Consider the following 25,047-nt stretch of genomic DNA (forward strand, 5'->3'; position numbering starts at 1 on the left):
CTCTGCTTATTGTCTAGCTCACCAACCCTCGTCTTTACTGTCTTGGTTCACTCTTACTGCTCTTATTGTATTATTTGGGGCTGCAGCAGACAGTTGTTTTAGTGGAAAGGGACCTAAAAACTCACTTTACACTGTGTACAAGACAGTTAGCAATTCGCTGGTGGAGCATTTAGCAGTGAAAGATATTTCCTCAAGGAGTTGGTAGGGACAAATAGAGCTGAAACAGAGTTAATATTGGACAGAAGGCAGACAAAAAGGTATCCTTAACTGCTGGATGTGGTAATAACATCACATGCTCGTACCTTAATGACTAAGGGGGGATTGTCAGTGACACCCAAAACGACATATATGACCGTTCACACTAACAGGCGTATTAGACCTTCATTGTCATGTAAGTTAACGTTGTATAACTGTCCTAGTTTGGTTAGGTTTAGGAAAAAAAGATTGTGTGTTGGGTTAAAATAAGTAATGCAGGTGACATGTGTTACACATGTGTGTTACATTAAGTACAAAAGTTAATGTTGACCATGGGTGTCCTGGCTCAAAGCTTGGGTCTGTTTAAACATCAATCCACCCCAGCCTCCTCCATATTCAGACTTTGTAATACTATGCTATCTGACTCTCTCCTTTGCTCCCGTCATATTTACTACTGCCACTAGAGGTTGCCAAACACAGTATATAGCTCCTAATAGGCTGCTCGTACAGACTTATACAGCGACATCACTTATGAAGACGGGATTGTAAATAAGTAACTGTTTGTGAAAGTTTGCCATATTAACAAAAAAAGGAGTAAGCCAATTAATTTAATTTAAAGTAATGTATAATATTGTTTTAAATAATAGTGTTGGGTATAGCACTTAGCTTAAATTTGCATCTACATTACAGTCACTTGAGAGAAGAGGCAGGAGCTTGTGTGCTCCCTCCTGTGGAGTTAGTAATGACAAGGACCCCAGTGTGAGAGGTTTGAAATAGGGCAAACAAATGCTTTTGATACTTAACATGCGCCCAATTATTGATACTGAAATGATGTTAAAAGTGGCTAAAATCATGCATCTTGTTGTGTATCTGAAGGTGTAAATCATGTGTGTGTTTTATGCAAAGAATTCATGAACCCGTTAAATGTCAATGCTTGTTTTAAGCTACGTTTTAATGATCCCTCAGAGGAGGGATGTAAATCTCCGAGCTTGATGTAAAGCCTATGAATCAGCAAAACTGCTCCTACAAGGGTCTCACCTGATAGCAACAAAAAGCTTTTTGAATATGTGAGTTACTGTCTGGAAGCAATGAAAGGCTAACAGGAAGGCTGAACTTGCTGAAAAGAGGGCGCCTGTTATGATGTGTGAATGTGAACATGCATCTAAGCGTATAGCTCACTGACAAATGTGTGTCCTTGCAGGCTGAAAAGAAAGACAAGGAGAAGCAGGTTGGTTTGTAATCTCTCTGCCTTTCACCTCCCCTCTCTGCTCAGTTCGGCTCCTCTAATATCTGTCCGTTTTCTCCAAGTCTGTTCGTAATTGCTCTCCTTGCTGTGTAATACTCCCTGAACCTCTGATCTTTTAAGTCATTTTGAATGCACTCATGTATTGACCTCATTGACGCGCCATAATTGCTGTTCAGACATATATATATATTAAAGCTAGTTCATTAGGAGGAGTTTGTTTATGGAAAAAAAAGGGATTAATGGTGCTGACTTTCTTTTTGAACATTTCTTTTCTTTTTTTCCCCCACAAGGAGGATAATAAGAGCAAACAGGTGGGTGCTTAAAACACAGAAAATCATCCTCACTTTACAAATACAAAAGGGGATTTGGAAATATTTGTTTTGAAAAGAGAAGAAAGGATCTGCCTTGCTATGTAATATTGCAGTTTGTTCAGCATTCATAATTTGTATTGATGTTTCAAAAATATGCTCCACTTTGACTGAGGGCTGAATAATCACTTTGGATGAACTGACCATTTTTTTTAACATTGTCGAAGGTCAGTCAGCATAGGCATCAAACGTCAAAAGTAACAAAAAGAAGCTAAGACCAAAACAATTTGTAAAACCTACATTACACAACTACAAAGTTTGAGGCCAAGTTAAAACCTTAAGAGTTTCTTTACTATCTTAAAGGTGCAATATGTTAGAAACTGGCCCACCTGTCAAATTCACAAACAAATAGATGACAGCATTTCACCATAGTAACCGCTAATTGCTGTTTCTTGTAGTGCTCTTAGCTAGTTAGCTGTGCAGCTAGTGGCCCAGACTATGAGCTATGAGCGCTGTGAGAGTGTATCTATTTATCACCAGAAGTTGATGATACAATGATGCCTGAAAAAAGACATTCAGACAAACATATGACAGAAAAAAGCACTTTCTTACAGGTTTATGTGATTTAAAAAGCCGTGAAAACCAAAAAACATTGAGGGCAAGAAATGATTTGAGGTGCATCTTTGTGTGACCTGTTTACCCCGACTGCACTTAAAATCTCCCAGTGTAAACCAAACAAAACACACTGACAAACTGCAGGCAAAAAGAAATATCCAGCTCAATTTGGAGCAAGGCCAATGTGTTGTAAGTGGCCGGTGCTGGCGAGGTGTAAGCTAACAATACATCTTCGTTGTAAACAGCAGCAAGGGCACTTTATCACGCGTTAAAGCACTTCAGTTAAGTGTGTATGTGTGTGTATTGCTTCCACTCTGTGTCTGCTGCCCCTGTTGACTCAGACTTTTCCCAGAATTCAATTCAAAGGATCATTTCTATTTGCCAAAAAACATTTGGATTTGGCCTTCGGCAGAGGCTGCACTGCTTGATTCAATTAAAAGGCGATATTTGCCTGAGAATGAAGCGTATTTTCTCTGAACTTATAGGCCTTCTGTTTTGTGTTGTATTGCAGTAAAAGTGTTGGCTCATCATTCCCTTAAGAATATTTTGTACTTAGAGGGAAAGTGAGTGCTGCTGTCTAATCTTTTATTTTGTTTTGTTCTTTTCCTCACCAGTCAAAGGAGGAAGTAAACAAGGTTTGTTTTAGCAGTTGCAGTCCTTTTTTTTCCCTTTGTAGAGCTTCTCCCTTTGATCCACCTCTTTCATGCAGCTCCTGAATTTAGACTACTAGGCTGTTAGCCGTGGTGCAACAAACATCCCTGTCTTCCAGTTAACCTGATGAATGTTATTACTGCAGATTGTCATTGTAAGGTGGTAGAATCAGTTTCATAAAACAGAGGTGGGACCAAGAATAAGCAGACTAAGCAGTTGTTGAGGGGCCCTCAGTGACCTGAGACAAAATGAAAAGTGAGGGTGTTTTTTCTTTATGTATATATATTTCATATATTCGTTTTGGATAAGAGTGAGTGAGAAGTCCTTCTAAATTCAGCCTTGACTGACTTACTTTAACTGGATGTTTGTATTTGCATCTGTGCAATAATCCATGGACAACTGATTGGAAAGTGTGAGAATATACATTTACCCGCTCTTTTGTGAACACGTAGTTTGCTGGGTCAAATGACCATGAAGTTTTTTTACATAAAGAAAGAAAGAAGAGTGAAAGCAGCTTGAGGCATTCCCCTCCTAGCCAATCAGGGTGTGACAACACCCTTTTTGTGAAGGCTTAAGAGAGGTGGGGACTGGCATTCAGGTGGGACTCGTTCCCATTCTGATTCTGTAAAGGACACACTGCAGACCGAAGCCCCATAGATTGTCGGCTGGAAACTCTGGTCATTAGGATTTCTCTGCTGCCCCATTATTTCTAATTGAGGGAAATTGTGTGTGTGTGCTTTCAACCACACAGTTGAGTGACCACCAATAGTCGCCATTCAACTAGGTTACCTGCTTCAGGACTTGGCTAATTTATGCAAGTGTGTTGCTTACCTAACAAATAGTCTGCCTAACTGTATACCTGGAAAACCCAGGCCTGTCTATACACCTCTAGTTTTCCTGTTGTATTTCATTTGGGACTTGTCAGGGCTTATGTCAGTTTCATTATCCTCTCATTTATTATTATCCAAGTATTTGGTGTTCTAGACTGTAGTTGCTGCGGCTGCTTTGACCTATAGTATGTTGATGTTCCAGTTTACTGCCAGCTGTAGTCCAAACGTTCTCAAATTGTTGGTAATAACTTTTAGATACAAGTTATCTTGGAATTCAAATTTATAAAAATAACAAAATTAAATGTTGTGCACCATTTACGCTGATGTCATTATATTGACTGCTTTATAGCTAGCTTTATATAGACAGCCCCAACTGTCACTGACTTCCTGCATCCCTGCTCCAGTCCATATGTATCTATTCCTCAAGGCACATTAAGCATTTGAACAAGTATGCTTGCGTTTCTCAATTGCTTGTCTAAGTGCGTACCCACAATGTTTAGTAGTAGTCATTGAATAGCCCCCAAAATCGCAGGAGATTGATCACATACTGATACTTAACTGATATTTTTCCTTTCTCCTGGTTGTTCCAAGGTTAAATATCAGAGCCCTCAATGGATCTTATCTCCTGTAAATGCCTTCAATTTTGTTTTCATTTGGTCTTTAGAAGGCCACCTAAAAAAACTTTGGATAGCTGACAATGATGCACTATGATGTCACTGAGCGTGGTGCTGAAACAGATTAATGATTAGTGCAGCGGTGCACAGTGTAGACTGCTGGTTTTGATAGTGGGCCATAAAAAAAGTTTTGGCCGGCATAAAACATCCTCTTAAATTACATCTGATAATTCATTCCATACATGAGGCAGTCTTCCAAATCATCCTTGTTTGGGATGAATCCAGTGTGCAGCAGTGTTATATCAGATAGCAGTGAAATGTTTTTCATCAGGTGATGATGTCGGTTTTCCCTTTTGTCTTGTATCATTTCAATAAACCTGAGGCAATAAACAAAAAATCTTTTATTAAAATCACCCACTCACCCTTACCCAATCCACCAGACAATATCACAGAAACTCACCCAAACTAAACCCTGATGCTGTTTTTACCTGCCGTATACCATAATGTACAACCCTGTGTGTGTGTGTATGTGTGTGTGTGTGTGTGCATGTTACAATTTATTTAAATCATCGATGTTCCTCACAGTATTGTGTGACTTTACGTTCTCTTTTTACTTTTGTGTCTTTTCTCGTTTTTTCCTTTCTGTCTCTCCGGGAAGACTGAAGCCACAGCTGCCACAAAGAAGGTACAGTTGAGTGGTAGAGTGCAATAAGTTGGACAAACACTTGTATTTCTTGTAAAGGACACTTCTAATCTGTTTATAGTGAAGAGTGTGTGTACATGCAGGCTTGTGCGTGTGTGTCCTTTTACTCTTAAAAGTAGTTCTTTGTAGTCATTGTTATCCACATCACTTTCCTTCTCCCAAGGTCTTGAATAATTACAGACTGTACTACCTCTACAGTTAGTGTTTTTAAGGCTTGGTAGTTTTAGCAATGTAAGAGATAATATTTAGATTAAACATGATGTAAAATTGTAAGCTCATCTGTCCGGAGCTAGAGTGGAGAGAAACTGCTAGCGCAGCTAAAAGCACTTCCAACACCCAAAAAATATGTATTTATCCACTATATGTTGTGTAGCAGGCAGATGATGCCAACATGCTAGCCCTACAAGAGTGAAATGTTGCAATATAATGTGTCTTCTGAAAACATATTTGAAATGATAAAGCTCTCTTGTGCAGTATGTCCACAGTCAGTGCCCAACTCATACAAATGTATGAAATATAGATTTGAAAAAACATACTGGCCATATTTTTTTCCACTCCTTTAGTCACACTCTTTACACTGTAAAATACACAGTAAAGAAAAGAACCATTACTTCATTGACCAACATAAATCACCACATAATAATAATAATAATAATAATAATAATAATAATAATAATAAGACATTACCTGTTAAAGCTAAACATACAAAAAGGTAAGATAGTGCTGTATGTAACAATAAGCCCCCTGTCAAAATCACACTGAAAACAAATATGGGGGAGCATATCACCAGTTAAGGCTTGATTAGGTCTCAATACATCTACACTCACACTGCTCTCAATTCACCCTCCTTTTTAATACTGAAGAGGATCTCATCTATTTTCATTCAATTCTCAAGGACACCTCACAAGCTCATGTGTGCACTCACCTCCAAATGCCTATAAAGATCTTTGAATCTGTTCAACACTTGCAGCCCACATAAACACAGCTATACATTTCATTCTTGGATCCAGACCAAGAGCAGACTTGGTCTGATGGAGCAGAGTGGACACTCCAGCCTCTCCCTTCACTCCCTGCAACATTTCCCAATTAAATTCCAAGATACTAAAACACTGTCACTTGAAAGTCATGGCCTCCTTTTAGTCCAATTATATGTAATGGCAGTTTGCCCAACGTCCTCTATCCAATAACACAGTTATCGATGGCACACTTTCTATGAAGACACTATAGGATGCTGTTTCTTGCAATCATCTAGCCACTTGGCTTGTGTAACATGTGATGCATACTTGAGGTCCAGCATACTCATGAGCTTCAGGCTTTATTTTACAGGTTTATCGCAGGTACTCTTACTAGACACTTCAAGGCCATTTTAACCTGCAGGCTGCAGAACCACTAAAAGCTGCAAGTGCAGCATCTATTAATACATTTAAAAAGATAGATTATTTAGTATCTGTGATACGTTCATCATCGTGGGCATTGCTTGATGTGTCAAGCCGTCAAAACTGTAATTTTATTTTTGTTAATTGTTTTATTTTTATCTCTAGTGCCTAGATTCATGGCATGTATTGAAAAATCTTTAAAAGCCTGCTTTAGCATTAGTCAAGATGTTGCCAACATTTATTTGTACCTGAATTTATGTAAGTCTGAATGCGAAAACATTTAAAAGATATTGGAGAAACATTGATCACACACTAATATTAGCTAAAACATGTCATAAAGTTCATGGGAAATTGACCAATCTGAACTCAAAAGTTGAATTTCTTTGCCTAAAACCACTTCAAATGTACCAAATACACAAAGCATAAAACCCAGTGTTGTGACTTTAAGCAGTTGCAAAAGTGCTGGTTCCTGCATCCATTGCATGTTATTTCTAACAATTAAGATGGACTACATGACATCTCCCAAAAAGTGAAGCCAAAACACCCAAATTGCATCCTGAAGACTGGCTATCATCAATGCTTGCAACACACAGGACTCACAACGTGATCAAGCCTTTAAAATTATACCACAAAGGTCAGAGGACTGTCTGCAGTGCATTTCAGCCCTGGGGTGAAATGCAGTCATGTTGATCTGGCAGCTGTTTGGTGTCCTACTCAGGTTTACTTCAGACCTGAGTAGGACACCAAATGGCTGCCAGATCCAGGGCTGCTCTCAAGAATCCATATTTCCAATGAACAACTACTGAGAACCACAAGCGTGTTTTAGGTGTGACAACTGGTGGTAGAAGCGACTGTTAGGGTCAACGTTGCTTTATATCAGCTCAGTTCTGTCAGATCTGGAGAGTTTATTTAATAGAAAGAAAAGATCCAACGTAAAATGTTTTCACTCACCCCTCAACTGGCTTCATAAGAGTTTGAATAACAGGTGGCTCTGCCTGCTGTAGAAGCTGATACAGAGATGGTTTGACCAATCACCTGCCAAGTTTCCAGGTGGCTCTGTGTAACAAAGGTTGTCTGAGCCTGACCTATTGGCTTGAAGTTAACTTTTAGTATTACAGCTGTTTAGACTTAATCCGACAAATTGTGCATCCAAAAATGAGTTCAGGTTTCCTTGGTCTACAATATTTCCGACGCACAGGTCTCACTTAAATATCAGCTACTGGTTGCTGAAAATGCCGACAGAAACAAATCTCATGGAAGTGTTTGTAAGAGTCAGCTAATTTTAGATCACTCTTTGAGTAGCTTCCTCCTTCTCGTTTCTGCTTTGAACATCAGCCTCACTGTGCTTCCCACCAGTTTTATTGTATGCCATTATATTCACCAGATTCAGCTTTCTACTCTCAACAAGTCTGTTAACTGAGGATAGAGTGACAGCCTCCTGTCGTCATATGACTTCCACTAAATGGACTTACTTCACCTCCTGTGGTATATTTTTTGAAGGCCTTGAGCTAGTGCTTGTGTTCTTTATAACTTGAAGCGCCCTTTTCACACGCTGTTGAATGGATCTGAAAAGGCATGAATGATCTCCTCATCTGATTCTACCGTTATATCTACAAACTCCTCGCAGCTGAACTCTTGTTAAGTCGCAACCTTTTCGATTTGCGTTTGAGTCAGCATTTCTGTCTTGTTTTGTGTACATTCGTCATCCAGCTGCATCATTACACACACAAAATATGCCCATACTGTAAGTCCTTGTGCGTGTCTCTCTGACTGATACACATTATGAATTCACAGTGTCTCACTCGGTGACACTGAGAATTGAATGCAGTGTTATTCATCTCCTTTATATATATACACTGTACAATTTTTCGAATCCGCTTCATACAAATGTATGTTGCTGCAAACTTTGTGCACAGTTCGGCTCAAACATCCAGAAAATCCACAGAGGAGAAACTGTGTTATATATTTATGTTCATATTGACTTTGGTACTTCAGAGTGAGTTTGTGGAAGGCTTTCGACTCACAGTCTTACACAAATGACAACCACCTTTGGTTTTGGTTGTTTCATCTTTACTGTTGCTTCAAAGCACTTCCATCACTTGATCCAGAACCATAAATGGTAAAACATTACCTGAAGTCTTATTTCAGTGAACCTGCACTGTAACCTTCTAATGTCGCAGTTCAGTGGACGCAATCTGTTGCATATTTTTCCTAATGCACCTACTACTGTCACACCTGCACTTCAAAATCTTTACAACCCTTCAGCCTTTATCAAACCATGTTCCCTATGCACAAAAAATATGGTATTTATTAAACATGCGTATGCACACCTGCATTCAATGAACAAGAATAAATCCTACATATTCTGTGCATCCACAAGCTTATTCACCAAAGAGGGGGGTGATTTTTGCAGACGTTAAAGCCTGTATTTATTCACATTTGACATCACGCTTACGTTTAATGTTATTTTTCATTTGTAAATCTCTATAAAGATAGAGAATAACAGTTTTCAATAATTTTTTCAAATCCATACAAGCAGTCTTTCTTTGTCTTGTTCATATTAAATGTGGTCTGTTTATATTAGTGTACAAATGCCCCAAACTACCTTTAATTTTGGCTTGTTCTCACATTAAAATCAAATCAGTGGGTGTCACTGAGCTAAATTTGGCTATTTTTTGGTCTTCCTCATTGATAAATGATTGTTTTCAAATATGTAAGAATTTGCCACATGTTGAATTTATACTCCAAACAAGGAGGGAGCAGCATAGCTCATCACCAGAGTAACTGCTAACTGCTGCTAACTGTACTTTATATGTTAGCTTTAAGCAAGCTGACTTCATTATATATCTGCAATATACGTTATTTCTTCACATTCTGTTGCTGTTTTTAGTCCATATTCTTTATGTTTTAAACTGAAACTCCAACATATTGCACCATTTTAATGTTAATTTCCTTTGATAGTGAGAGAGAAGGAGGGAAAAGGATACAAAGACATACAGAAAGAGGGATGAAACTCACAAAAAGGGAAAACTGAACTCACTAAATCTGCCATAAGAATGTAGAATTTGGGGTTTTCACAATCTAGATGTAGCTGTATGACTGATGAAAGATTTGAAGTCACCTGTTCTCACCTGTCCACCGTTCGTTTATGTGTGTGTTGTAGCTGGATACAGAGGCAGCTGACATCCTCAATGATCTGCAGGTGAAGCTCAACACCGTCCTGGACAACTTCAGCACTGTATTTGCCAAGAGGTAACACACACACACACACAAACACACACACATAGAAACACAAATACAAACACACACACAAAGATATATAGTATTCCGATATGGCCCAGAAACACTCCTTCGCCAGCCTTACAGAGGTTTTCTTCTTCAAGTTTGTCTCCGTCTTCCTCTCCCTCCAGTTTCCAGACTCGTATTAACGGCTGCATGCGTCAGATGGCTGAGATCCTCTACCAGATCAAAGGCCCACCCAACCACAACACTGCAGAGGCAGATGCTGACACCATGCTGAGGCCCCTCATGGAGTTCCTGGATGGAAAGTAAGAAAGCGAGAGACACACAGCGGCTCCTGTTGTTTGCTTTTTTATATTGCCTTTGGAATATCTACCAACTGTAAAATGTGTTGCGGTTGCAAATGCTTCTAATCAACCTCTTTTAAAACATATATGTCACCGTACGTTGTTGTTTGTTAAGACTGGTGTATCAGTCACAATTTTGAATCTGACATTGTTTCATTCCCCAAACAATACATTTGTGATTGGAAAAACGTATGCTTTTAATGTGTTGCACGTGACCATGATGTAGTTTGATTATAGCCAAGAGTTATATATGAAGAACAACACAAACTCCATGTCAAGACATCCCCCTTTGAGCTGGGTAAAAGTGGTATATTAACCCAGACTGGATCAATGTTTTAGTGTTTCAATACTGGTATTCTTTAAATTCCACTACTTCCTAATTGAGTTCAGGAGCACTGGAGGGCAAGATAATGAGGCACGTCAACACAGCAGGAAGTTGACACTCATCCTAAAATCTTGTCAAGTGTCTAGTTAACACTCGGCTGTTGAGGATGTAGAGGCGGCAAATTTCACTATTAAGGAGGATAAAACGTCAAAATGTATTTAATAATTTCACAGTTCTTGTCAACTGTCTTCGGCCCTTTAGGTGCAGCTGATTAACAGAAGCAGAACATAGCTGTGAATGAATCACTGTGGAAAACAAAAAAAGGAATGAAAATGGTCATATGGATTAAAGAAGGCAAAATAGTTTTTTAAATTGCAGTACACACCTCACTGCATCACAAAGGAGAGAAACATATTTTATCTAATCATGTCATTCTCAATAATTATGTTCTCCTTCAAGCATTTTGTCCTGCAGTTGGGGTGCAGGAGGCTGTTATCTAGCAAAAACAAACCAAACCATCATCATAGCACATTATTATTTTAACTTGTTTATTTAGGACATACACTGAGGGTTCTCCTGTGAGCATGCACACATGGTTTATGTTGTATTCATCTAACTGGTATTAACAACTGGCTTTAGAAGAGCCATAATTACTTATCAGTCTTGTTTTGTAAGTATTAATTGTTCTGTTTTACCTTTATCATGTCATTGACAATTCACAAATCACTCTTTGTACAGTACATGTTCAAAAAAAAAGAAAAAAAGAAAAGAAAGTATCTAATGGAAGAGCTGGTGAACTCTAAATGCTTAAAAGCTCAAAGTTTGAGCTCACAGTTTTGGTGTTTGTGTGTGATCCAGCCTCAGTATCTTTGCCGACGTCTGTGAGAAGACGGTGCTGAAGAGAATTCTGAAGGATCTGTGGAAGATCGTCCTGAGCAGCCTGGAGAAGACCATCGTCCTGCCTCAGAGCAACGACAGCCTCGTGAGTATAGTCCCGACCCTCGCTCCAACCTAAACCTCTACTACAGAGTGTTCCACTCCTAAAACACGTCTGGACTCACTCTGGACAGTGAGAAACAATGCAGCTATACTAGATAACGTCTTTTTGTTGCACATATTCTTCCTTGTCGAAACCTCAGTGCTTATATTTAACCACAATGCAACAGTTAAGTCAGAGATATAGGTGTTTTATGCTAGAAGTGGCTAATGTAGCCTGGAGCTGCTGCTCATTTCTTTCTAACGCCAACCACTAACAAGTCCTCACAACTGTTGATTGGGTCCAAAGACTACAAGTTTTCAATTTGAGTCAATTTATCATCACATACAAATCACATACCACACTATGCTATACTAAATCTTGTCATGTTTTTGTGTTGTGTATCTGTCTTACAACAGCAGATCTAATGAATTTAGTTTAATGCAACAAATGTTCTTTAATGCACTAAAATAGCACTTGCACGTCACAAAAAACCTAATTTTGACAAAGTGAAGACCATGTTTAGTCTCTTAATACATATCCAAAGTTATAATAGCACAATGAAATGGATGAAAGATACTGTAGAACATCTGCAACTACTATAAATGTATATGTTATGTAGTGCTGGATAATTGTAGTAACCCAGCTGAGATCAGCAGCTTTGCTCTGCTGCCACCTAGTGGTGGATGTCGGCAGGTGCGTTTCCATAATTCAAACAGTTTGAATAATCTTTACATGAGTCTGTTCTAGTTAGATTGTCTTCTGTGAATCATGTTGAATTACTTAATTGTGTCATATGTACTGAGAATTATGACATTTACACATGACAATATCACATGAAGTGTCCTCCCCCTCGTCTCTCTGCAGGGTGCCCAGCTCCTCACAGCCGCAAAGGGACTGTCTAATCTCAAGGTAACACACACACAGGCTTTGTTTATGAAGGAACATTTGGAACCCTGAATGTTGTTTCATTCCTCTTCACCATGCTGTTAGTTATTGAAGCCAAATTATTTCAAATCTGACGTTAAAATATTCAAAAGAAGTCAAAATGGCTACAGAGAGCACAAGTTCTTGCAGATTTTCCTGGTGACTATAAAAGAAAGTTTCCCACGGCCACAGTCGTAGTTACTGCAACTAAAAGCATTTTTAGATGGAAATCAAGAAGTCGCTGGTGGCTGCTTGTTAATGCAGCATGCAGGAAGTTGCATAAAGCTGACAGTTTAAAGACCAAACAGATAAATCAAAGACTTTTCCTCTACCTCAGCAGTTAATGTTGAGCACTCAACTACTTCTCACACAGCGGAAGTCACTGAAATTTGTTTCCCACTTAACTATTCAATCAATTAAAGAAAGAGGCTCATGATGATGTTCACAGTCAGTGTAGATGTACTGATGAGGGTTCATTGGTCTGTTAAAATGATTGATACTAATATGGAATTAATATCCAATATCCGGATATATGAGCAACACTTTTTAGTGAAACAAAATATCAACACTATGTGATTAGTAGGAAAACCCTGGATCTTCTGTTTTGATTTTTATTCACTTTATTAAATGTGTCTAAATCTGTGAACTCTGGTTGTTGTAGGGAGGCGGTGAAGCCAAAACCTTGACGCCCAAACAGTGCGTGATTATCGATGCAGGGCTGGAGTCCATCAAGGTAGGTGAAGAAGAACATTCACATGTCTGAAAGTCGCATGTCAAGCAAAAACTGGTCAAAATAATATATTAACAATAAAACATGAAAGGCTCTCTTACAATCACACTGAAATATCTGTTACAAGTGTCGTCCACACAAAATTATAAGAAGAAACAAAAGATTAACATCTGACATACTGAGTCTACCTGTCAAGAAAAATAAGGTCAATCATAAACAAGAACAAATTCTCAAAGCCATGAAAGTAACTCGATCTGAGTGACTCTCTTTCACTTTTTATTAATTATTTCTTATCTACCGTAGTTATTTGGATATCCTCATCTTGAGCATGATTTGGCTGCTGAAACAGTGCAACTTCATTGATGTTATATTGAATAAAGCACTCTTACGTAAAATGATCTATTTCTTTCCTTAACCACGCCGCTCTCTCTTCCATCAGCAATACTTCCATGCAGGAGGAAACGGGCTGAAGAAGGCGTTTGTTGAGAAAAGCCCTGAACTGGCCTCACTGCGTTACGCCCTCTCCCTCTACTCCCAGAGCACCGATGCTCTCATCAAGACCTTCGTCACCACACAACACTCTCAGGGTGATCATACACACACACACACACACAAGTACTGTATACGCATTTACAGTATGGGCTCTTGGGGGTTGGATGTCGCGCATGTGGTTCAAATTAACTAAAATGTTCCTCTCTGCTCACCCCCCGTCTTCTCAGTGCATGATGGGATGGGCATCAGAATCACTGGCAATGAGAAGATTCGACCTGACAGGGGTAAGTTCACCACTCTCTGAAATAAGGGGCTTTTCACAGGGAACCATTGAGCTTCTTTGGAGACTTTCAGACTTCAGTGGAACAATAGAGGTCAAAGAAATTAAAGTGACACACTTATTGGATCACCTGCCACTAAAAAGGTGCTTTACTCTAATAACTAATGAGTCACCATGTTGCATTATATTTCACGTCTCCTTGTTAATGAAAACGTGTCAAACTGTAATGTAAGGCAAGGCAAGTTTATTTGTATAGCACAATTCAGACACAAGGCAACTCAAAGTGCTTTACAGGCACACACAAATTACATTAAAAGACATAAAAAAAATCATTTAAAAGCATTCAAATTTGCATTAAAAAAATAATGTAATGTAATTAAATGTAATTAAATTGGAGATCTGTTTTAAGCCCTGCCTGCTGCAATGCTTCAAAGATGTTGTTATTCACGTTAATGTGCCATGTGGTCGTTGTGTCCTGCAGGTGCCGGGATAGAGAAGCCCATCGGGGAAGCTGTTCTTCAGATCGACATGATGCTCGGGAAGGAACGCAAAATCAATGTCAGAGGTGAGACCTCCTCAATTCAGAATACACACACTTTTAGAATTACACCCTGATGTTTAAATGACATCTTTAAATCTGTCAACTGCATAGCCTACTATACCAATCCTGACCTCTTCCTCATTCAAATCTTAACTCTAATCCAGCACCGGAGATCTTTTACCATTTCCTATTATCAAATTGAAAGGCAGAAACTACTTTTAAACTAGTCTCAATTTTGGCGTGTTCAAGCTCTTTTCATTATATAACTTCAAAATTCAAAGCCTTAGATGTAAACCTCATAGCAGAGCTGCCCAAAGTCGGGCCAGATGTTTTTTTTATTATATTAATACAAATGAAATTATATTAGGAATGTATGAATCTTAAGAACCGGAGAAAGAAAACACTTTAATCGATCATCACAGTATTGTTTTCCTCCTTGTAGCACCACATTTGGAAACACTTCATATTGAAGGTCTTCAAATTATTGTGTTAATTTTGAGGTTATTTGAGAGATATTTAAAATATGTTAGTTGGTTATTACCACCTGCTTACCAAGAAGTTTGTGGACCTGTAAAATTAAGTCTGTTTTCCAAATCTCTCCATCCAGTCATAGCAGCGAATGATATGAAGTGGCAGACGTCCGGGATGTTCCGGCCTTTCGTCGAAGTCTCCATGGTTGGTCCCTTCCTGGCCGACAAGAAGCGCAAGTTCACCACGAAGTCCAAGAACAACAGCTGGTCGGCAAAGTTCAACGAGGCTTTCCAGTTGTGAGTTTGAAATCTGAACTCTGACACCTACAAATGTAGTAAACAAGCACTAAAATAGAGGCTGATGTTTTTTAATTTCCTCTTCTGCTATGTAGTGTCCTGGGTAAGGAGTCCCCAGACTGCTATGAGCTCCAGCTGACGGTGAAGGACTACTGCTTCGGCCGGGCGGACCGGGTGGTCGGCATGGCCGTGGTACAGCTGCGGGACGTCGCTGACCGCAAGAGCTGCGTGTGCTGGTGTCCGCTGGGGCCACGCATTCAAACTGACGAGACAGGCATGACGGTGATGCGTATCCTGTCCCAGCGGCCTGCTGACGAGGTGGCCAAGGAGTTTGTCAAGCTGAAATCTGAAACTCGTCCCGTGGAGGAGGGCAGATGAGCAGCAGAAACACTGACTGACTCGAGATGAGAGATAGTTGGAAAAGGTGACAGTAAGAAAATTGACATGGATAATGGTCAGAGTTTAGAGTCAGGGCCAAGCGTTGATCACAGCTTTGTCTGATGTTTATGAGCACTGTCATCTTCATCCTGAGTCAACACAGACTTTGAGATTCTGACTGACAGTAATCAACACCGATGAGATCCCTCAAAAGAAACCGTACAAAGAAGCGTGTTGTCGTGGTTTGGTTAGAACGACAAGTACGATTTGGAAGGACGTGGTCTCTCGAAATGTTGAAAAGGAGGACACATAGCATTACAATCAAGCAACATATGTGTTTAAATCACCAACTCTGTGGTAAAGCATAGTTTTAGTTCACCTCCTGATCTTCTAAAGGAATGACTATGACTATTTTTGTCATCTGTAGCAAAATCAAACATATGTGTCACATGTTGGCCTTCAGAGCTGTCCTCACAACGCTAATCCACAGCTTTTTACCAAACATCCATTCACTGGAGAGAGTGGATTTGTGTCTTTGTCTAACTCAGTGTTAACAAGGTGTTAGTTGTTAAACTGAATGGATCTGAACAAGACTTTCTGATTGCTTATAAATGACTGTTTACTGAACTAAAGTAACTATGACATGAGATAAATTGGAGAAGGTTAGTAACCAGTTGATTAATGTCACAAGAAAACATATTAAGATTTTAAAAAAGTTTTACTCAAATATGATAAATTTGGGAATTTCATAACTGACAATGATTCCCAAAAATGAGCAGAACAAAAAAATAAGCTTATGGTTCTATTTCACGCAGCCGCACTGTAGGTAATTCCTGCCACTATAGGTCTCTCAACCAAAACAAACTAACAGACATTAGTAGCATGGGATTGTGGGAGTTGTTGTCTGCAATTCAAAAAAAAAAAAAAAAAAACTACATCGCAGATGGAAATCTTTTTAAGTCTCGTTCACCGGCTTCCTTCCTCACGCTCTGACTTTCTCCGGCGCATTCATTGACATGCAGCCGAATGAAACTCATCAATAAAATGCTTTAAAGTCTGTTAAGTTTACAAATTACACCACTTTACTTAAATGCAGCCTTTAAAAACAGGAAAAGATAAAACCTATGCCATGTCGTGATAAATGATATCCAAATCTGTGATGATACGGAGTCTAATGTCACGGTAATGATTGAATATCAACATATTGCTCAGCGCTAGACTGAATATACTTTGTAAAACCTTGAAAAGACAGAAAATTATGAAATATTTCGCCTTAAAAAAAACGTTGGCTAGCTAACATAGCTAGCTCACACACTCAGTGGGATTCAGGGAGACTTGTTTGAAAAAAAGGTATTGATTTTTTTCAGAGACAGAGAATTATGGGAATAGTAGTTTGTGTTAGTGTGTGACTGACTGACCTCTGGACTGTGGCCTGTCGAACAAAGTGCAGCTTCTCTGCACTGAGAAGAAACAGTGTCAGAGGTTTTTAGTTTAGCTCCTCTGTTTTTTCCACGTGTCAAACTGTGAATGTGAATACTGTTTACCTGTCCACCTGCCCTGAATGGAAACGACCAAATGCTGACAACCTGTTTTAGTTAACACCTTTTAATGCAGGACCAGAAATGGACCTGTATTTTTTTTCCGTCTACTTTTACAGTTTCAAATTGGATGAGAACAAAAGTTCTCAGCCTTGCCCACGCATGCATAGTCACTGGACTAATCTTATCTTTCTGAATACCAGATTAGGCGCACTACAAACCTGGACTGTGATGGAAACGATATCATGCAGGCAGGTTGTTCATTTGACCGAAGTGAGACTGGGTTTTGATCCACACTCTTGTCTGTTTACTACGTGCCAAGGAACACAACTGTTCAGCCAGCCATGTTGAACTTGCTCCCTCCATGTATTTTGGGTTGCTTGCTGACAGATGTGGCCACTGTGGATGTCCCCCTTTTTTGCTTCCGATTCGCCAAAACTAGCTGCACTTAGGCTCTAAACTGAACAGGGTCTGTTTTTAAGAATTTAGATGAGATAGTCCCGAGTTGTGTTGTTGGTTCTGCTGTTGGAAAATGAACAAATATTGGCCTGCAGCAGGGAACATTAGTGCATTAAAGGGGATTTTTTTTACAATGGCCACAGCTGTAGTGACGACTGAACTCTTGCACTCTGTTTAAAATAACTGTAAGTTTGTAAAAAAAATAAAAATAATAAATACAAATAAAGCCTACAACCAGAGCATGTATTTATTGTATACAAAGTCAGCTAGAATTGTGATCTTTTTCATGTATGTAGTGTGAAATATGAAGACTGATCAAATGTATGTAAAGTAGTTCATCATTATTCTAATGTGACATATGTTGAATATACTTGTAACAATATTTTGTATATAAAATATTTATGAATCAAGACAGTGGCTCCTGTTCTTTGTGTGTGTGTGTGTGTGTGTGTGTGTGTGTGTGTGTGTGTGTGTGTGTTGGAAAAGCTTGTAAAAAAAAAAATTGTAGCCTGTGTCCTTGAGCAAGGAGCTAAACCCTGTTCACTCACTGTGATCTACATTAATTTAAGTTTCACATTATAAACAATAACAGTGGGTATATTGTAGGCCGCCTTCCGATTCTCATGCAACCTGTAAAATGTTTTGTATGCAAAGAAAAACGCAGAATGCGACAAATACCAATATTTCCCATTGCACCTTTTTAGAGTTCGCAATTCAGCATGTTTTTCTGAGTAGTCTGACTCACAGTCCTCTGCGCTGCGGAAGACGTGTCACATCAGTTTAGCCACAGACAGATGAAAGCTCATTCATCTGTGCTCCAAATCACATATTTCTTTCTTTTCTTTCTTTATCTTCACTTTATGTGTAACTGGTTCAGAGGAGCGAATAACTTTTGGGGGGCATTAGAAAAAAACGATGCATCTGGACCTGAAATTAGACCTGCAGGCAAGTACCTTATAAATGTGGCACATGATGTCGTTAGATTCTGTTCTTTAATAGTGGTGTCTTTATTCCATGTTTTGTCATTTGCTACATCCTCATTTACAACACACCACCTCCCCCGTCTTCTTCTCTCCTTTTTCTGCCTCAGATGATCCAAAATTCTGTCTCCCAGCAAAGGAGTCAGCCAGTACAAATACTCCAAATGTTTGTTTTCCAGCAGAAATCTCACACCCTGTAATGGCATCTCAGCTCTGTTCAACACTGTCAAATCTACTTTCTTTTTCTTTTACCTGACTCACAGGTTAAATAATTCACAGCAGGAAATGCTGTCATATCATGTTGTCGCCAACAGATGGAGCTGTCCGGATGTCATTACTCTTGATTCAGCACAAAATGTCACATTTACAACATTTGTTTATCAGACATAAACTAAAATCAAAGACAACACGTATAAAAAAATTACAACCTTTCATGTTTTCTTTTTTCTAAATAAAAACAGAACTGACCACAAACAAGGAGAGGACAGAACATTTCAACAGGCCGACTAACACTAAACCAGTTTGACAACATTTGTATTTTTCAGCCTCATTAACAGGAAACATGTTCTGCTGATGTGTTTGAATTACTGTGTTCATTTAATAAAGTTGGACTAAATATAAAACATTGAGTTAAGCAGAGGAAAACCTTTATTTAGATTGTATTAAGTTTATCTCTTTATGCCCCAGTTTGAATGATTCTTGAGAGATTAATTACTATAATTGAAATAACAAATGATCAAGTTTTTGGTGTAAAACATCATATACATTTTCTGTCATTTATATGACAGAACATTGACGTGAAACCATTTCTTAAACTCTGTTGTCTTCTTGTAAATGTTGATCATGTCTACAGCCTTCATACACTGTGTTAGCATCATACAGTCCTGCTGACTGACTCAACTTGTTTAAAGAAGCAAATCTTTAGTGACAATTTGTATTCTCCTTCAGAGCAAATAATGTCAGACAGCATCACTACATCTGTGTCTGTACCAGCCTCAGTACTCCCTCTCTTTAATGAGGCTGTCTGTAACAGAGATGAGGACCAACACACTGTCACAACTTCACTGTACACAGTTTAATACAACTGAAAAGTTTCTGCTGCTGCTGTTTTTTTTAACACAAAGTCTAAAAGGGAAAATGAATATATTTCATATGAAGATAATTGTAAATTATTATTATTATTATTATTGAATGTTTAACAGCCAAGTTTATAATTCTGCATTGAAGTTGTAGGAGGGTAAAGTTTAACCATCTTTTAAATCAGACGCTAACCAGCATGACAATCAATAAAACTCCATCAGTATTAAACAAGCTGCTCAACTCTTCTTCAGTATGACATGTTTCATTCCTCACATGTTTTCAGCTTCATCAGGGTGGTTTGAGACTGATTAGGGTTTTTTTATATACAATCAGTTCATGAGTCATGTGACTTTATAAAAGAAATTAACTAAATTAGTTGGTCGGTCCATAAATGTTGATGTTGAAGAGTTTCACTGAGGAATTTGTTGTTTTGAAGATTAAAAAAAGAAGATTTAACCATCAATGAGTTCAGATGAAACACTGGATTCTTCTTATAATTGTTGTATAATTTTCTTTCATGATTTCTGTTTATCGTAATTTGCAGTTTTTTTACACGATCATTTGACAGACGTGTGTCAAGAAAATGATAACAACCTTATCGACACAATTTGTATCAAAGCTGTGATTTAATGACACATCATGTGAAGCTGCATCATCTGATATACATTTTATAAACATGTAAATGATTAAAAAAACATATTTAACTCAAGTGTATGTTGGTAGTTCCTTTATGTTTAATCAAAAAACTGAACATTTTCCATTTCCACTCATGTTATTGATCATGTTTACACAACAACAGATGTCACATACAGTATGAAGAAGCACTGTAAGGGTCAGAGACTGAATTAAAATTGAATCAAATTAAAACATGTTTCCTCAGATAACTCATCAAAAGACCTGAAAATATCAGAAACTAAAACTGATGACTTGATGCTGTTTGACTCAAACAAGATAATAATGACTTTGAGATTTAACGGCTTTGAGTTGTAAAGTTTGTCTCCTGATCACGTCACACAGTTTCAACATTTTGCAGTCACGTTTTTTTTCTTGTTTAAACTTATTATTATAAGACCTGGTTTAATTTACACAATAACCATTTTTTCAGGCCAAGAGAGCATCCTCGGTGCAATCAGATTATTTACAAAACAAATATTTTGTTGACATCCATGAAAAGTAAACAGTTTATCAGCAGTAGGAGTTACCACCTTTATACATGCAGGCTGAATGAAATATAATCAAACTCAAACAAATCAAACAAATCAACGTATTTAAATGATGATTTTCAGCTGAAACTAATGAATTAAGTGTGAATATTGTTGCAGTGAGTTTCCATGAAAACATCAAAAGAAGATCAAAACCACTTTTCATAATTCATTGCAGACAGTAGAGACACTTTAGATAAACAACATGTGACTCGACAACAGACGATAAAGATTTACAATCAATCAGAGTCAGAATGTGTGTTGATCCTCTGAACCACTGAGACTCTGAGTGTAAAGAACTAAAAGAATCATCAGAAGATCCAGAAATCTGACAAACAAAAACTGATGTCTGATGATGATAAAAGTTAAAGAATCACACAACATATTTGGTTTAGTGGATACAGTTTATGTTATGTTGTGATCTGATTAAAGACAAGATGCTTCTGAGCAGGATATTCAGTTATAATGTAAAATAATTTATTTGTATCATGTTTAAGAATGAATAATACAACACTGTCTCAGTATATTTTTAATCTAATTCAAACTTTATTTACTCAGATATTTCTTTGTGATCTAGGTCTGTGAAAAATCTTAACTGTCTTTCAAAAGTGAGGATTAACTTTTTAATTGAAAGCAGGGAGGTTTAAATGTTTTCAGTTTGTTCATGAAAACCACATAGGATCATTTATGTCCGACAACAGAAACAGTTAAAAACATGTCTATGACCATCAACATCAAATCAGATCTGTTTCAGACACAATAATATGTGTCATGATGATTTTAGAGTTTATTAAACCTCTAAAGATCATGATACAGTGACATTAAAGGTACAAGTGTAAACAATTAATTCACGTTCCTGAACATGACAGAGAAATGTCACTCTGACAGATTTTGACATCAGCAGTTTTAGCATCAGCAGCCTTTCCAATACTGAAATATGGGAAGAGTTTCTCAGTGAAAGTGTCTCTGTGAGTGCAGATGTGAGTCATGTCTTCAGGGTCGTAGAAGGACACCTCCCCCCTGTCATAGTCCAGCTGGACTCTGATCCTCTGGAGACTCTTCTTCACTCTGACAGTCTGACCAACACCATTAGTGTATTTTCCACTGCGATGCAATAAACACCAGATTCCATATTTTGGTGAAGGAAGTGCCTCTCCCTTCCTGTCAACTGACTCTTTAGCCAAACCAACATTCCAGTCAGGATGATCTCCCACCTCCACCTCCCAGCTGTGTTTCCCTGAGCTGAAGCCCTCAGAACCAAAAACATTGTTATACCCACTGCTTCTCTCTGGAATATCAGGAAGCTGCTGGTCTGTGTCTCCATATCTCACACCGGTCAGATCATCAGACAGATGGAGCCAGGGGTTTGCAGTGTTTGGGTCCAGAATGACAGGACTGAAGTGGACCTGGTCCTTCATCTTCTCCCAGACTCTGAAGGACAGGTTGCCCAGGTGTTTGGCCACATCTATCAGCACTCCTGAGACCAGCTGTGGATCTGACAGTGAGCACTGGACTCTGGCTCTGGTCTGAGTGGCTTTATAGCTGCTGAGGAATGGCACGTTGTGTTTCTGCAGCTCTTCTTCAACAGCACAGATACTGTCTGACAGAGAGGAGAGCTGCTCCTCAATCATCTTCATCTCTCTGCTGACAGTCTTCCCCTTCTGCTCCTCTTCCTCCCTCAGAGCTGCCAGTCTGGACTCCTCTTCCTCTTTCAGGAACTGGTGGAGCTTGTTGAACTCTGCTCTGATCTGCCTCTCTGTGGACAACAGCTGCTTCTTGGAGTGTTGAATCACTTCATTATATGTTTTCTCCACTTGTTTGTATTTGTTCCTCTTGTCCTGTAGAGACGTTAAGTCAGATTTCAGCTGCTCCTTCAGCTCACTGACTGCTTGTTCTACAGGAACCACCTTGTGACCGGCATGGTGAGCAAAGTCACACATGTGACACACAGCTCTATCTTCATCCTCACAGAACAATTTAGGCTCTTCTTGATGTTTACTACACACCACCTCCACCTTCTTCTCTCCTTTTTCTGTCTCTGGTGATCCAGATTTCTGTCTCCCAGCAAACGAGTCAGCCAGTTCCTTCAGACCAAAGTCCACTTTTGGAAATTCTTTGGAGGATCTTCGTTTACAAATGGAACAGTTTTTGTTTTCAGCTTGTTCCCAGCTTGTTCAGGCAGCTTGAACATAATCTGTGGTTGCAGCTCAGAGACACAGGATCTCTGAAAGTCTCTGAACATACATGGCAGCTCAGGTAACTTTTAAGAAGAGCTCTTTCAGCCATTTGTTACTGAAGTTATTTTTCACAGCAGGACTCACCAAGTTTCTGTCTCTTCTCTTGATTGCTTCAAAAACTCCAGTCATGTGTTTTCCAGCAGAGATCTCACAGTCTGTAATGGCGCCTCAGCTCTGTTCAACAATGTCAAATCTACTTTCATTTTCTTTTACATGACTCACAGGTTAAATCATTGACAGAATAAATATTGTCATGTCATGTTGTCACCAGCCGATGAAGCTGTCAGGATATTATTCGTCTGGATTCAGAAAAAAATTTCACTGTTCAGCATTTGCTTATCAGACAAAAACAAAAATTGAAGACAACATGTATGAAAAAAATTACCACCTCTCATGTTGTTTTTAACTAAATAAATAACAGAAATGATCAGAAACATTGAGAGGACTGAATATTAACAACAGGCTGTCTGACACGTTTGACAACATCTGTATTTTTCAGCCACAGTAACAGGAAACATGTTCTGCTGATGTGTCTGAATGACTGTGTTCATTTCATCCAGTTGGACTAAATATAAAACACTCAGTTAACAAGCAGAGGGAAACTTTTGTTAGATTGTATTAAGTTTATCTCCATATGTCCCAGTTTGAATGATTCTACAGTGAAGAAATGATCAAGTTTTTGGTTTTAAAGAAACATCTTATTAATGTTCTGTCAATGCTTTAAGGATGCTTTGAATTATAAATAGGACAACGAAAGCAGTCCGTCAAAGTCACTCTTCCTCAAGTGCAAACAAAACTTAAAAATCAAGTTTATATGATGTTGATTCAAACACAAATCTTTGACAAACAGATGAATGAGACATGAAACATTTCAGTCTTTTGAGTTCGCTGATGTCGAGTCAATCCTCCATCCTGGCAGCTTGTCTCTTATAACCATCAAAAAATATTCTGAGCCGAATCTGCACCAAATTATCAAGACTCCCACATAAAACCACCTCTAAACGACTGTGTGAACAACGACCTTTGACCTGGATGTTGCTCAGCAGTTGTTGTAATAGCTAAAAGTTCAGATCTGCTGCCGACTCTGAGACAAAGGCTGCACACACTGTTAATCTACTGTACAACACCTTTCCACTGTCAGTACAACATGAATTATTGTTCTCAACTTGCATCACAACAACGTGTAAACTAAGCTTGTTGATGAGTGTTGGGCAGAAATAAGAGACTTTCCCAGTTGGCCAGGGCTCAAGTTCTGTGGGAGCCAGAGAGATCTCAGCTTCCATATGAATGGATCTGAGCTCCCATGAAATGAGTAAAATAATACACCTGTGGGGGTCATTAATATATTACCAACAACCATTACTGTAATCACAAATAATGCATAGTTTTATTTATGTTAATGACACAAACAGGCTGAAAGTAACATGATCTCCTAAACAACCAAATCAATGGTAAAGTATAATTATGAGATAAAAAAAAAAACCCTGAAATTATGAGAAAAAACTCACATAAGGTAAATTTTGAGTATTTATCTCATAATTATGTCCTTTAATCTCTTAAATTTGACTTTCTATTTCTTAAGCTGTTTTTGTGTTTCTCATGATTATGACTATTTATCTCAAAATTATTAATCAAACTCTGCTGGTGGTCACAAACTCAAATGAATACTAATTTCCTCTCTGTTTTTTTTGCTGACTCATTAGCTATATTGTGAATATATATTGTGCTGGTAATCGATAGGCAGGGCTCGAAAACCTGAGTGTAATGCTTCTATCAGTCAGGACACACACACACACACACACACACACACACACCCACACACACACACACACACACACACACACACACACTAATACTTTCAAGAATCAAAACACAACAGAATTCTTCTCTCATTGACATATGCTGCATGTCCTGATGAAAAAAAGCTCTGATAGTTAAAATAAGACAGAAAGGTTGAAGAGACATTTTATTCAAAACCTATGACTTTAAAAAAAACATCAGCACTCTGAG

At 38.5% G+C, this 25,047-nt stretch overlaps 1 protein-coding gene and 1 pseudogene across 1 annotated transcript in view; one reads left to right on the plus strand and one right to left on the minus strand.

The window, feature by feature from the left end:
- LOC115581967 (protein unc-13 homolog B-like) overlaps window positions 1–17,950 on the plus strand; it is a 171,993-nt gene extending 154,043 nt beyond the window's left edge. The window contains exons 32-41 of the mRNA XM_030417580.1: window positions 9,702–9,790; window positions 9,949–10,086; window positions 11,309–11,432; window positions 12,294–12,338; window positions 13,015–13,086; window positions 13,523–13,670; window positions 13,803–13,859; window positions 14,337–14,420; window positions 15,004–15,163; window positions 15,259–17,950. Coding sequence (XP_030273440.1) covers window positions 9,702–9,790; window positions 9,949–10,086; window positions 11,309–11,432; window positions 12,294–12,338; window positions 13,015–13,086; window positions 13,523–13,670; window positions 13,803–13,859; window positions 14,337–14,420; window positions 15,004–15,163; window positions 15,259–15,541 — 1,200 coding nt within the window. The 3' untranslated portion in view covers window positions 15,542–17,950. The remainder of the gene's footprint in view (window positions 1–9,701; window positions 9,791–9,948; window positions 10,087–11,308; window positions 11,433–12,293; window positions 12,339–13,014; window positions 13,087–13,522; window positions 13,671–13,802; window positions 13,860–14,336; window positions 14,421–15,003; window positions 15,164–15,258) is intronic.
- Window positions 17,951–20,205: 2,255 nt separating this feature from the next.
- On the minus strand, window positions 20,206–23,211 carry LOC115581271 (nuclear factor 7, brain-like; annotated as a pseudogene).
- Between the last annotated feature and the right edge of the window lie 1,836 nt (window positions 23,212–25,047).

This window comes from Sparus aurata, chromosome 5 (genome assembly GCF_900880675.1).
Source record: "Sparus aurata chromosome 5, fSpaAur1.1, whole genome shotgun sequence".
Taxonomy (NCBI): Eukaryota; Metazoa; Chordata; class Actinopteri; order Spariformes; family Sparidae; genus Sparus; species Sparus aurata.